At 60.5% G+C, this 13,977-nt stretch overlaps 2 protein-coding genes across 3 annotated transcripts in view; both read left to right on the top strand.

The window, feature by feature from the left end:
• Window positions 1–1,659, top strand: part of TEX264 (testis expressed 264, ER-phagy receptor) — a 39,075-nt gene extending 37,416 nt beyond the window's left edge. For both annotated transcript variants that reach the window (XM_068201749.1, XM_068201750.1), the window contains exon 6: window positions 815–1,659. In XM_068201749.1, coding sequence (XP_068057850.1) covers window positions 815–1,128 — 314 coding nt within the window. In that variant the 3' untranslated portion in view covers window positions 1,129–1,659. The remainder of the gene's footprint in view (window positions 1–814) is intronic.
• Window positions 1,660–3,960: 2,301 nt separating this feature from the next.
• GRM2 (glutamate metabotropic receptor 2) lies at window positions 3,961–13,975 on the top strand. The gene is made up of 6 exons (XM_068201748.1): window positions 3,961–4,093; window positions 6,920–7,540; window positions 9,305–10,142; window positions 10,847–11,910; window positions 12,756–12,930; window positions 13,373–13,975. The coding sequence occupies exons 2-6, from the start codon at window positions 7,082–7,084 to the stop codon at window positions 13,444–13,446; spliced, it is 2,610 nt and encodes an 869-aa protein (XP_068057849.1). The 5' UTR covers window positions 3,961–4,093; window positions 6,920–7,081; the 3' UTR covers window positions 13,447–13,975.
• Window positions 13,976–13,977: the final 2 nt, after the last annotated feature.

Genomic DNA, 13,977 nt, shown 5'->3' with positions numbered 1-13,977 from the left:
TTGTCGACTCCTTAATTGTATTGTCGATGGAGCTAATGAGGCAGGGATCTGGGGAGGAGGACGTGGCCCAAGGGGTCCACCTGGGCAGGCAGGGGCAGCCCCTGGGGGCCTGGTCATGAGATGGGGTGTGGCTGGCAGCCAGGTCATGTGGAGAAACACAGAATGAGCTGGGAAGGCTCCCCGTATCCTCTGGCACCCCAAGACCTGTCTGCTGCTCCCCTGCCTATCTTCACACTGCTGCCAGAGCTGCCGGCAGCGGGGGAGCCATGGAAGGAGTGGATGCAGGCTGTTAGATGCTGAAGGCACCGGGATACCCTGGCATGAGGCTGGACATACATACCTGCTTCTGACAACAGAACATCTGAGCATTTGCACTTGTGCCATCATCCCCTTGGGTGCTTAAACAGTGCTGCAGCTCCACATCATCCTCACAGCACAGTGTCCTTCCTGCTCTTTGTCTCATTCCTGGTGCCATGCCAGAATCAGGTATTCTCCCTAAGGAAGGACTTGGCAGGTCCTTGTTATGTGCACAGGGAGCAGCTGTGGGGTCATGGTGTGGCAAGGAGGTCGGGGTATGGCTGGAAGTTGGTGCTTGTTTGTGCTGACTTGGGGGTTCCTGATTTCAGGGAGCAGTTTGAGCTCAGCCCATTCTTGACCTGGTCACATCTCAAAGGCATAGGAGGTGACAAGAGGTAGGAGCTGGTCTCCACCGTGGCCTGATATCTCAGAAGCTTCTGGTGGTTTCAGAGGCTGTGGCCCCCATCCCCATTGCCTCCTTCCCACAGCATTCACTCCCATTCTCTCTCCATCCCAGGTGTCGACACCATGAGTGAGACGAGCTCCATCAGCATGGAGGCCACAACTGACAGCAGAGACACCTCCGTGGCCACCTCCATCCTGCTGCCCTTCCCAGCCAGCCGTGGCCGGGAGGAGGCGGACAACCGCAGCGAGCACAGCTACAGCGAGTCAGGAGCCAGCGGCTCCTCCTTCGAGGAGCTGGACCTGGAGGTTGCCGGGGACGGGGAGGGAGCCCCGGGCCTGCTGCCTGATGCGGGCTATGCGGGCAACCAGGAGGTCACAGACAAGTGGACCAAGGAGCCCATTGCTGCTGAGAGAGGAGAGGAGTGAAGAGAGACCTGGCTACCTCACCTCCCACTAGGGTCTGGGTTACTGGGAACCAGTTGCCTTTCCCACCTCCTTCCTCTCCAGCCAAGAGATTTTGGTCAGATTCCCCCCAGGACCCGCTCTCCCTCTTTGCAGAAAGGTTGTTTGACCATTTTTGGGGGTGCTGGGAGGTGGAGGGGGGGGATTTCTGTGGTGCTTGGTGGCACAGGGTTAGGTGCAAGCTGGGGCGACAGCAAAATGCATTTGCCGTGTGTGTGTGTCAGGCACATGGCAGATTCCTTGCAGGTGTCTGGGGGATGGTGGTGGATGTCAGAGATGTCCCCCCTCATCTCTGCTGGTGCCCCTCTCACCCACAGCTTCTCTCTGCTGCACCACCACGTTTTCTAGCACCAAAGAGCTGTGAGTTGGGTCAGTTGGGTTTGTTCCCCTCTTCTCTTCCCCTTGCTGAACAATAAAACATCCTGTGTAAATGTGGTCCTCCTGGCACTGCCACGGGCGCTTTGGGGTCTGTAATAAAGTGGATGCTTTTCCTCACTGGTGGCTGGTGCATGCTGACTTGTTCTTTGGCCAATTTTGCCATCCTGTCCCATGGTGGGGAGTGGGCTGTGGATGGGAGCTGTCCCCACAGCCCTCGACTGAGCCAAAGAGCTGCCCAGGGGCTCTGCATCCCTGCTGCTCAGGCTTTCTTCCTGCTTGGGCAACCCAGCAGGGCACGGGGTCTGTCCCCAGCTTGTGCAAGCTGCAGGGGAAGTGGGGAGGGAAGGGTCCCAGCTGCCATGCTGGGCTGGGCAGAGCTGGAGGGAGGTGGCATCCCCACTCCTCCTGGGAACCTGTGGAGAGTAAAACCAGTATAAAGCCAGATATAAAACTGCTGCTGGGCCTCCTCCTGTGGCAGGGGACACCAGACTGCCTGCACTGTCCCTTCCTGACATCCCATCTGTCTGTCCTGCTGCAGTGGAATGCAGGCAGGGATGGCTGCCTGTGGTGGTCCCAGTTCCCTAAGTTTGGGACAAGAGAGCAGCCTGGGCATCATGGCCATGGTGCCACGAGGCAATGCCAGGTGCCAGAGCACCTCCTGAGTGACCGTGGTGCCTCCAGCAGCCCAGGGATTGTTTCCTGGTGGTCAAATGTGGCAGCCCAAAACTGGGACTTGGGGTGGGGGTGCCAGGGGCAGGGGAGGTCTGACTGTCTCTGCATGGTGGGAATGTGTCCTCCCTGGCTTGGAAAGGTCATGATTAGTCCTCAGCCAGTGATTGACATGAGATTGTTCATAAATATTTTGTGCTCTGAGTGATAAAATATTAAACTCCTCCAGCCCACATGGAAAAATATTGCTCTTCCTGGTGTTTATCTTTGTTGCTGGTTATTACAAAACTGCCAAGCCCCCTGAAATATTTATGCTTGGCTGAAGCTCCCGGGGGATTGGAGCCAGGCAGTGGATACTAGCAGTACTTGTCCCCTAACCCCACTGAAGCTGGGCACCAGGGGGGCTTTGCCATCATTCTGCTGCTCTCGACAGCGCTGGAGCAGCAGCCGGGACGATGCAGCCAGTGCCGAGGTGTGTGTGAGGCTGGAGCCAGGACCCATCTGCTGGGGGGAAGCGGGACCATAGCAGTGCCAGCATCCCTTGGCACAACACACCTCCAGTCCTCATCTTCCCTGTCCACCCTGGCCCACAGTGGTGAGGTCCCTCAGCCCAGGCACCCTCCTGTCCCCAGTGTCCCACTCTGTCTGCACCAACAGTCCTGAAAGGAGAGGGGCCAATGGGGTCTGGGGTCCTGCTGCTGTGGGACTCCAGGGGGGACCTTGCCACGGACGTTCTGAGTTATCCCTCCCCAAACCAGGATTGCTGGGAGGAAGGGAGTGCAGCAGAGTGTCTGAGTCACTGCAGTGCCCTCAACCCGCAGCCTGCAAGTGCAGAAGCTGGCAGAGGGGAAACTGAGGCACACAGTGGTGAGATGGTTACTCGGCGCAGTGCCCCAGAAGCACCCTTGTCCCCTGTGTCATCCCCTGTCCCGTTCTTGTCTCAGAGTGATGGAGCTCTGTGTGTGCAACGCTGCAGGATCCTGGGCAGCCGAATGGCTCTAGGAAGAGTTTGGGCAATTTGGTCCGAAACCTTCCCCAGCTGGGCGCTTGGGCTGCCGGTGAGTGCTGGCACTGCGTGGAATGCAGGTGGGCAGTGGCGAAATGCCGGGCACCTGAACTCCTCCCAAGGACTTGGGGAGTGGGGGGCAGGCCAGACAAGGGGGGAACAAACCCCGGGGCACCAGCTTGTGGCTGTGGAGCTTCATCTGCGGCTGGGTCCCCTCTCACTGGCTGGGAATGAGCTGGGGGCTCTGGGGCCAGGGGAGCGGGTGCCGAGCTGTGCCCTGCCAGGTCTGCCAGGGTTCAGATCAGGTCCTGCCTGCTCTGGCTCTGTCCTGCCTCTGCCCAGTCTGTATCTGACCGTTCCTTGCTTGCATGTAGCCATGCTTTCCCTGTGTCCCGCCTGGATCTGGCTGTGTCCTGCCTTCTCTGGCCATGTCCTGCTTGCATCCTGACGGCGCTCTGGATCATTCTGGCCATCCCTTGCCTGGATCTGGCTGTGTCTTGCCTGTGTTCTACCTTCTGTGTCCATGTTCTGCCCGTTCCTGCCTTCCCTGCCCGTGGCCCGCCCGTGCTCTGCCTGGACCTGGCCGTCTGGCCCCGGCTTTGCCCCAGCCCCGGCAGTGCCCTGCCCGGCTCAGCCGGTGCCGGAGCAAGCGGGGGGCAGTCGGGGCGGCCCCGGGGGTGCCGCTTCCCACCGGGCCGGGCCGGGCCGGACCGGGGCGGGGGCCGGGGCCGGGCCGGGCGGGGGGCGGAGCAGCTCCGCTCTGCTGGGGCTGGCGGAGTGTCAGAGGCGGCGGCGGGAGACGGTGGCAGCCGCAGCTCCGAGACAGCGGCGGCACCGGCACTGGCACCGGCTCCCGGCACAGTCCGCCGGGCCCAGGTAAGGGCTACGGTCCCACCCTGGCGCTCCCATCGCCGTGACCTCGGTTCGCGCCGTGCCTCGGCGGTGCGTCTCCCTCTCCAGAGCCCCGGTACCGGCGGCGGAGCGGCACGGAGACCGGCGATACCCCGCAGCCGTCGGGGCCGCGCCACGGCGGGGCTCGGAGACCGGTGCCCGGTGCCGGGGCTCCCGAAGCTGCGGGACGGGAGCAGGGCACGGGCACGGGCACCGGCACAGGAGGGGCCGGGGATGCGGGCGGTCAGGGTGGCACCGGGGCTGCTCCCGCCGCTCACCCTTGCCCGGCTCAAGACGCGGGGCTCCGGGAGAACGGCTTGGGGGGGTTCTCGTCCCCTCGGTGATCCGACAGCCCCGAGCCCCGCAGTGGGCACTCAGCAGGACCCGCCACCGCAGCCCCCGGCCGGGCTGCCCGCCGGCACCGGGGCAGGGAAGTGGGGTCACCGCCCGACCCGGCGGGGACAGACCCCGGTCTCCGCTGCTCCCCTGGGTCTTCCGTCCGGCTGTCCGGGCCGGGGAGAGCCGGGGCTTTGAGCGGGCTGTGAGTGTGCCAGGGCAGCCGGATCTCGGGACGGGATGTGCGGCGGCCGCGGGGGCGCCGGGAGAGCGCCCCGGGGAGGCGCCTCGGCCCCGCGGGGTGTCGGGGCTGGCAGCCCTTGTGCAGGGGACAGCTAGGGGCTCCTGGCAGAGCTCGGTGGCGGTGGAACCTCTGGGACCTTCGCGGGAGGTGACGCTGTCCCTGCGCCCCCGCAGCACTGCCGCTCTCGCACACGCCCCAGGTGTCACACAGCCCCTGGGATGCTGGTGTCGGAGGGGTCAGGGCTCCTGGCAGCGGGTGGGAAGCGCTCCGAGCACGGAGGAGTCACGGCCCCTTCTCACCCACCCCACTCGCGATGCCAGGAGAGGCTGCCCGCGGCTGGCAGGAGCTTCCCGCCGTACCGTGGCCGTCGGGCTGGACTTGGCTCTGCCCTACCCGGTGCTTCATTTCCCCGGGCGTTCTCCAGAGGTTCCCGCGGGCTGTCGTCTCCCCAGCACTAAACCAGTCGAGCTGAGCAGCTGTGGGAATGGTGGAAGCCCTGCTCACTGTCGGTCGTGGCTCGCTGCTGGGTGGGTGGTGGTTTGCCCTTCAGAGGAGCTTGGCCTGAAGGTGCCTTTCATCTGGTGGGTCCTGTCACCTGCCCCAAAAGACCTGCACCACAGAGACCTGGGTTCCCAGTGCCACCGGACCCCTGTGCCAGGCTCAGCCTGCCGCTGATGGGCTCCATCAATAATCCATGTGCCTGTGGCCTCTTCAGTGCTTGAGGAAACCCCAGGTCCCTTAGAAACATTTATTCCTGAAATAAGGCAGGGACCTTCTCTCTCCAAAGTCCTTCACACTGGGGGGTCAGGTAGGAGATGCCCTGAGACAGATAGGAATTTAGCAGCAGCAGACAGCACCTGAGAGCAGGCACTTAGGGGCATGGAGGAAGAGGAGGAGGTCTGCATGTGTCTTCTCACCCCACCCTGTTATGCTCTGTGCCACACTGCTGCCCACAGCCCCCTGGGCATCACTGCCAGCTCTGGCTGGTTGCTGGAGGGCTCCTACAGCACAGCCATCACCTGTCTGGGAGCAGCATGGGGGCATCAAGGGATGCTCCTCCTGCTCAGGGAGAGCGGCCTCAGTACAGGCTGCAGGGAACTGCAGGGGGGCCAGCACTCTCTGGCATCCCCCTCCCACCCTCTGTGCCCCCACAAGCACTGCTGGGCTGTGGAAGAGGCTGTGGTCCGGTCACAGCATCAGCAGCTTCCCATTCCAGAGCAGCCTGAGGCTTCTGAACTGCCAAGGGGTCTCCTTCTCCCATGGTCCCTGAAATGCCAGCCCCGTGGGATTTCAGCAGTCAGCTTCAAATGGGAAACAAATCTCTCCCGTGATTTGGGAAAAGACAACCAGTCTCGGAGGGGACTGCATCTTCTGCCAAAACAAGGCCTGCCTGCTGCAAAAGCCTTTGATTCCCCCGCGCCTCCGTGCTTTCTGCAGAGGGAGTCAGCAAACCTGGCTCTTACTTTTACTGAAGTCTCTGAATTTAGTATACAGGGAAGGAAGGGGCGGTGGTGAGAGAACAGACTCTGAAGCACCGCGGCTGCCAGAACCCTGCGCGTTGCTGTGTGAGGGTGAAGCCAGAGGCGAGTCCCTGCTCCAGCCCCCGTGCCACGGACAACCCTGGGAGCAGCAGCAGGGAGGGTAGGCTCCATGGCTATGGGATGGAGATTAAAATACTGTGAGCACTGGGTGCTCTGGGCACGGTGGGCTCATGGCTGGCTGCTTTTGGCAGTGCTCTCAGCTGGAGGCTGGGGTCTGTCAGCACCCCTGATGCTGCTGGGTGGGTCGGGGGCTCAGCTTGGCTCTATCTGCCCAGCCTGACTTCCCTATGCCAGGTGACATCCCTGGCTCTTTCCCCCTCCATGATATTTTAAGGCTGTCAAGCTGTCCCCCTGCAGGCTGTTCTGGCCGATGCTGCCAGAGGGGCCAGCTCTGTGCCCACCGCTATTGCAATGTGTCCCTGGGAGTGCTGTGGGGAGGCTGGTCCCTGTGCCCTTCCATGTGCCCTGGGATCTGTGTCACTTGCGTGTGTCCTGGGGGTTCTGGGTCACTGTGGGAGCTATTGCATCTGTTCATCTTGCCTTTCTGCAGGGGATTTCTTCCTAAGGGCATCCCGTGTGGGGGGCAGAGGCAGGCTCATGGCCTGGCTCTCCTGTGCAGCACTGACTGCCCCTGTCCCTGTCATGCCTTGCATCCCGCAGACCCAGCAGCTTTTCCCTTTGCTTTTCCAGGTGCCGAGGGCTCTGCTGGGGTGACACGACTTCCCTCCCACCGACACCACGCCGTGCCACCCCTCAGCACCCAATGCCTGGGGACTGCCTGCCCTCACCTTGACGGGTGGCAGTGGGTGACACGGGGTGGTGTGGGTCCCCCAGCCAGCACCAGCACACCCCATGGCGGTCCCCTTGGCCGCCTGGCTGGGGCTGATGCACCTGGCCACCTGTCTGGCTGCTGGGCATGGCATGGCTGGCAAGAAGGAGATCAGCATGGATGGGGACCTGGTGATTGGGGGCCTCTTTCCCGTCCATGAGAAAGGAGTGGGGAGTGAAGACTGTGGCAAGATAAATGAGCACCGGGGCATCCAGCGCCTGGAGGCCATGCTCTTCGCCCTGGACGAGATCAACAAGGACGGGAGCATCCTGCCAGGGGTGAAGCTGGGTGCTCACATCCTCGACACCTGTTCCAAGGACACCTATGCCCTAGAGCAGTCCCTTGACTTCGTCCGTGCCTCCCTTACCAGGGTGGATGGTTCCGAGCACATCTGCCCCGATGGCTCCTACGCCGTCCACGATGATGTTCCCACAGCCATCACCGGCGTCATCGGGGGCTCCTACAGTGATGTTTCCATCCAGGTACCTCCCAGGCAAGAGGGACTCGGATAGGGCTGGGGGTTTGGAGTGGGGGAGGGGGATAAAACCTTGGCAGCAGTGCAGTGATGTCACTGCCAGTGTGGCACAGGGAAGTTCACTCATCCCTCACCGTGATGCTCTGCCCCTTTCTCCAGTGGGGAGGGAATGCTAGGCAGGCACCTGAACGAGCCATCTCTCTGTGATTGTGGGGGATGTACCCAGCATCCCCTTGGAGCCTGCATGAGTCCCCCAAACCTCCATTAGCTGTAGGAGCCAAGCCTCACATGAAGACAGGTGTTTACTCCTCTCCTGAGTTCAAGGTGGCAAGTGCAGCTCCTGCTGTACCAGGCAGAGCAGACCAGTGTGAGGGGGTACTGTCCCCCTTTCCCCTACAAGGGCAGCCCATGAGGTGCTGCAAGGGACACGCACCTCTGAGGGGCTCAGCCGTAGGGCTGCCTGGCTAAGGCAGGGTGAGCTCAGATGACAAGTGTCCCCGTGTCCCCAGTGATCCCACAGGAACAGGCACCTTGAGCTTCAGACCTGGCTGTGACCCTGGGTGGGGTGCATCTCAGTCCCCAAAACCACAGCTCTGTGGACTTGGAGGTTGGTTTCAGCAGGGAGAAGAGCATCCCCTGAGGATGCAGGACTCAGCAGGACCAGCTGAGTCACAGGGGTGGTCAGTGGGCCACATGCTTGCTGAGATTTAATGAGTCCCCAGCGTGTACCAGACTGTGTCCTGGTCCCTGGGGTCCCTGCATCCCCCAGCTATGGGCTAGGAGAAGCTGGGACTGTGTGATGGAGGCAGCATCCCAGCCCACCTGGGCACTTGTCCCTTCACCTGCTGGGAACCCAGCATGTCCCCATGTCCCAACCTCGGGCAGGCAGGTGTCAGCAGGGGCAGAATGTGGGCCGGCTGAGGAGCTCAAGGGGCACTGGAAGGACATGGCAGGCTGGCCGCTCCCATGCATGGTGAGGACAGGCAGCAGCATCACTGCACTCGGGGACATTCTTGCCATTAGGGGAATTTCGTCGTCAAGATCATTTGTCCATGTTAATTAGACACATCTCCTGCCTGGGGAGCAGTAAGATGTGGGCAGGCGTGGCAGCCCTGCTGGCACACTGGAGGCCCCTTGCTGCCCCCAGAGCCTGGATTTTAACAGCCTCATTAGTGGGGCTTTTTTCCCCTTTGAAGCTAACGAGGGATTCTGCTGAGTGGCTGGAAGGTGCCGGTCCCACTGAGCTCCTGATGTGGGATGTGCCGGCGCCATTCCCCTGACCCTGCATGGCCCACTTCTGCAGTTTCCCCTAGCCTGGTGGGGGGACTCTGCCCTGGCTCCCAGCCCCTAGAATCCTTTCTTCCTGTGCTGTAGGGCTGCCAGGCATCCTGGCTTTCTCCTTAATGTCAAACATCTCCCACAGGTCACCTATGGCAGATTTTCTGCTTTTGTCCCCTCCCCAGCCCTGAAATTTGGAGTGGAATGCTTGAAACACTAAAAAAAAAAAACCAAACAAAAAAACCAAAAAAAACCCCCGAGCATGTCTGAGGACTCAGTCACTCTGTGAATGTTTCATCCATTCTTCTCCAGTCCTTCCACAGATCAGGATGCTCTGGGTTGGTTGGGTTGTTCCTCAGCTCAATGGTTGTGTTTGGGAGCATTTGGGAGGTTGTGTTTTGGGTGCATCACTGGGTATTGGGCAGGGGTCCCTCCACAGGAATGTCCCTTGCTGGCCACCCCTTCAGGCACTCACCTCTCCTCCTCCATGCAGGTGGCCAACCTGCTGCGGCTCTTCCAGATCCCACAGATCAGCTATGCCTCCACCAGTGCCAAGCTCAGTGACAAGTCCCGCTATGACTACTTTGCCCGCACTGTCCCTCCAGACTTCTACCAAGCCAAAGCCATGGCAGAGATCCTCCGCTTCTTCAACTGGACTTATGTCTCCACTGTGGCCTCAGAGGGAGACTACGGGGAGACGGGGATTGAGGCTTTCGAGCAAGAAGCCCGCATGCGCAACATCTGCATTGCCACCTCGGAGAAGGTGGGGCGCTCCATGAACAAGAAGACCTACGATGGAGTGGTCCGGGCTCTCCTGCAGAAGCCCAATGCCAAAGTGGTCGTGCTATTCACCCGAAGTGAAGATGCCCGGGAGCTGCTGGCAGCTGCTCAGAGAGCCAATGTGTCCTTCATGTGGGTGGCCAGTGATGGGTGGGGAGCCCTGGAGAGCGTGGTGGCTGGCAGCGAAGCAGTGGCAGAGGGAGCCATCACCATCGAACTGGCAGCCTATCCCATTAAGGAGTTTGCTTCCTACTTCCGCAACCTCCACCCCTACAATAACAGCCGAAATCCCTGGTTTCGGGAGTTTTGGGAGCAGAAGTTTAGATGCAGCTTCCACACACAGGACTGTAGTCGGTACTCCCTCAAGACAGGCAAGTTTGAGCCAGAGTCCAAGATCACGTTTGTGGTCAATGCAGTCTATGCCATGGCTCACTCTCTTCACAACATGCACCGGACATTGTGCCCCAACTCCACCAAGCTCTGTGATGCCATGAAGCCTGTCAATGGCAAGAGGTTTTACAAGGACTTTATACTCAATGTTAATTTTGATGGTGAGTCCAAAATGGAGATGGGTTTTGGCGGCCAAACTGGAAAGGGATGGGTGGACGATAGGAAAGAAGAAGGCCTAGATTTAATCCAAAACCCTCCAATTCCTCCAGTCTGCCCACGCCCAGGACTGTGGTTGTCCTGAGGTGCCAACAGCCCACCATCATCCTTGGGAGGCAATCCAGGCCTTCTGTCCCCAGTGGAAATGTGTGGAGAGGCTGGCCACCAACTCCATTCTGCTACAACTGGGCGGGACTAGCCCCACCCAGCCCCAGGGACCCTCAAGAACATGGGTCCTTGCAACCATCATGATTTATTCACATTTCAGGGATTAAACTGGAGGGACACCCTTGATGAGGGACCCCTGTAGTGTGGGGTGAATTAGAACCATGTCCTCTGTGACTTGGGCTGAGGGTGTCTTGACTACAGGAGTCACTGAGAGCCACGGAGGCTGCACAACCGCCCTCTGCCCCTGCAGAGCTGGCTGGGGCTGACAGGCTCTCAGGCAGGTGGGTAGTTCTCCACCTTTGCTTTCCTGCTCCTAACGTGTGCATAGGCAGCAAGGATGGGAGTGAAGGCAGGAAACAGGTTGGACATTTGCCTGTGGCCATGGTGGGATGTGACCCTTTGGACGAGCCCTGTCTCGAGGCCTGGAGTGAGTGTTCTCCTGCTCTGAGGCAGTGATTATCTCCCCTTCTCCTCCCTGCAGCTCCATTCAGGCCAGCGGACACAGAGAGCGTAGTTCGATTTGACCGCTACGGCGATGGGATCGGGCGCTACAACATCTTCAACTACCACTACATGGACGGGCGGTATCGGTACCAGAAAGTGGGCTACTGGGCAGAGGGACTCATGCTTGACACCAGCCTCATCCCGTGGGCTGAGACCTCCATTCCCGTGTCCCAGTGCAGTGACCCCTGCAAGAAAAATGAGATCAAGAGCATGCAGCCCGGAGACATTTGCTGCTGGATCTGCATCCCCTGCCAGCCCTATGAGTACCTGCTGGATGAGTTCACCTGCATGGACTGCGGTCTTGGTTACTGGCCCAACGAGACCCTGAATGGTTGCTATGAGCTGCCCCAAGAGTACATCCGCTGGAAAGATGTCTGGGCCATTGGTCCTGTCACTATCTCTTGCCTGGGTTTTATCTCCACCCTCTTCGTTATCGGAGTCTTTGTGAAGAACAATGACACGCCCATTGTGAAGGCCTCTGGACGAGAGCTGTGCTACATTCTGCTGACTGGGGTCCTCATGTGCTACAGCATGACCTTCATCTTCATCGCAAAGCCCTCCACCGGGGTGTGCACGCTCCGGCGCCTGGGGCTGGGCACGTCCTTCGCCGTCTGCTACTCGGCCCTCTTGACCAAGACGAATCGGATCGCCAGGATCTTCAGTGGGGTGAAGGAGGGGGTCCAGCGCCCCCGCTTCATAAGCCCAACATCACAGGTGGTCATCTGCATGGCCCTCATCTCTTGCCAGCTGATCATTGTCATCATCTGGCTGCTGGTGGAGACCCCTGGCACAGGCAAGGAGACTGAGCCTGACAAGAGGTACATTGTCACCCTCAAGTGCAACAACCGTGACTCCAACATGCTCATTTCGCTCACCTATAATGTCCTCTTGATTGTCCTCTGCACGGTCTACGCCTTCAAGACACGGAAATGTCCCGAAAATTTCAATGAGGCCAAGTTCATTGGGTTCACCATGTACACGACCTGCATCATCTGGCTGGCCTTCCTGCCCATCTTCTACGTGACCTCCAGTGACTACCGTGTAAGACCTGGAGCTCTGAGGGGGCGCTGACAGGGCTTGATCTAAGTGGTCCTGGAGATCTGGGCCACGCAGGGTCCATAAGTAGGAGATGCATGGGCCTGGGGAAGGGTCTGCATCCACACACCTGGTGATGGTCACCTTTGCACTGGGTAATTCAGGACCAGGTGGAGGGTCCTGAAGGACTGTAGCTGATGGGGCAATGAGTCCTGGAGAGAGGACCTGCCCCCCTCCCTCCTTTGCTAGGATGAGGATGGGAAATGGCCCTGAGACCTCCAGAGATTCCCCCCTAGCCATGACTATCATGGAGGAATGATAGTCATCCTTCAGGCTGGTGACACAAAAGGATGAACAGCCCCTGGCTCATTCAGACATCACACCCCGGGGAATGAATGCCAGCCCCAGGGCCGGCCTGGTCCCTGGTCTGCCAAGCAGTGCCAGGAACTGGGTAGCATGGGGTGCATCCTGGCACGGACAACCAAACACACTCTTGATGGGTCTTGAGGAGTTGGTGGGGGCAGTTAGTCAGGGGCTTCCAGAGAGCACCTGCACCAGAATGGGGGAGTGCAGGCTCTGGCCCCAGGCAGTGTCACAAAGCAGCATGTTGGCAGGGGTGGGGTGTTGCTTTGCAGGGGCAACTTGTCCCCACCAGGACAGTGTCCATACTCTGCCCATGGGTCTCCTGCAGGACCACCCTGACAGAGGGATGCGGTGTGGGGTGGAATGTCCCTGCAGGGTGCAGCCTGCGCCCTGTGGGGCTGGCCAGTGCCACAGCATGGGCTTCATCCTGCCCTGCTTGGGGCAGAGGGCTGACAGGTGGAGCACCTGATGCCCACCCCTGTCTCCAGGTCCAGACCACCACCATGTGCATCTCGGTGAGCCTCAGCGGCACCGTGGTCCTCGGCTGCCTCTTCACCCCCAAGCTCCACATCATACTCTTCCAGCCGCAGAAGAACGTGGCCAGTCACCGTGTGGGCACCGCTCGGTTCAGCGTGGCAGCAGCCAGCTCCAGCCAGTCCCACGGTGAGCACGATGGGGCTGGGGAAGGGCTGGGGACAGCACCCCTTTCCTGCTGGGGGGTGTGTGTGGGCACCCCAGCATGGGCTCCTGAAGAAAAGTGGGGTATGGGGTAGGGCAAAGTGGGAAATGGGGGGGAATGGCAGATGTGTCCCCAGTGGCCCTTCCCTGTCCTCTGTCCCAATGCCTCACCTCCCAGGACAGCATAGCTGCCAGAGTGGTGCTGCTCCTGGGGGGCCCTCATTGCTCTGAGGGGACACTCTACCCCAACACAGGGGATTCAGCTACCCCCATGTGCTCCAGGGAATATGACCACCTTGGGCACCTGGGGGGACATGGCCATCCTGGGCTCCCTCCACCCCAACTCCCTGGGCACCACTGCCATGGGATGCTGGGTGGTCCTGCTGCCAGACCCCAACCCAGCCCTGACTGCTGCCTTCCTCTCCAGGCTCAGCCTCGCCATACGTGCCCACGGTGTGCAATGGCCGTGAGGTGGTGGATTCCACAACGTCATCCTTGTGAAGGACGGGGGGGCCAGGCTGTGGTGCTGCCACATAGCACCCCCACTGCTTCCCCAGGGAGAGCAGTGCCCACAGCACGGCCCACTGAGGTGCCAGGTGTAGCCAGGAGGCTCAGTCCCTGCCCCAGCACGAGCTACACATCCCACACGTCGGGTCATGGTACGTGTCAGCCCTCCCTTGCACTGAGCCACCTTACATGTACCCTGTCCTCCACACCCTGCACTGAGCCATGGTGAACATCCCCCTCCCTGAGCTGAGCCACGGTGCACGTCCCCAGCCCTCGCACTGAGCCATGGCACGTCCCTCTGTGTCACCTGCACTGAGCCATCGTGCCCCCACACCCCCTGCACTGAGCCATGGTGAATGTCCCCCCACCCCCTGCACTGAGCCGTAGTGCACATCGCACGGACCTCGCACTGAGCTGTGGCACAAATACCCTCTCCTTGTCCCTTGCACTGAGCCCTGGTGCAGACCTGCCTGCACCGAGCCCCGGGGCACATCCCCTGCCCCCTGTCCCCAGCCCCAGCGCACC

This window comes from Anomalospiza imberbis, chromosome 11 (genome assembly GCF_031753505.1).
Source record: "Anomalospiza imberbis isolate Cuckoo-Finch-1a 21T00152 chromosome 11, ASM3175350v1, whole genome shotgun sequence".
Taxonomy (NCBI): domain Eukaryota; kingdom Metazoa; phylum Chordata; class Aves; order Passeriformes; family Viduidae; genus Anomalospiza; species Anomalospiza imberbis.
The sequence above is the reverse complement of the archived record's forward strand: the minus strand, read 5'-3'. Positions and strand labels throughout refer to the sequence as shown.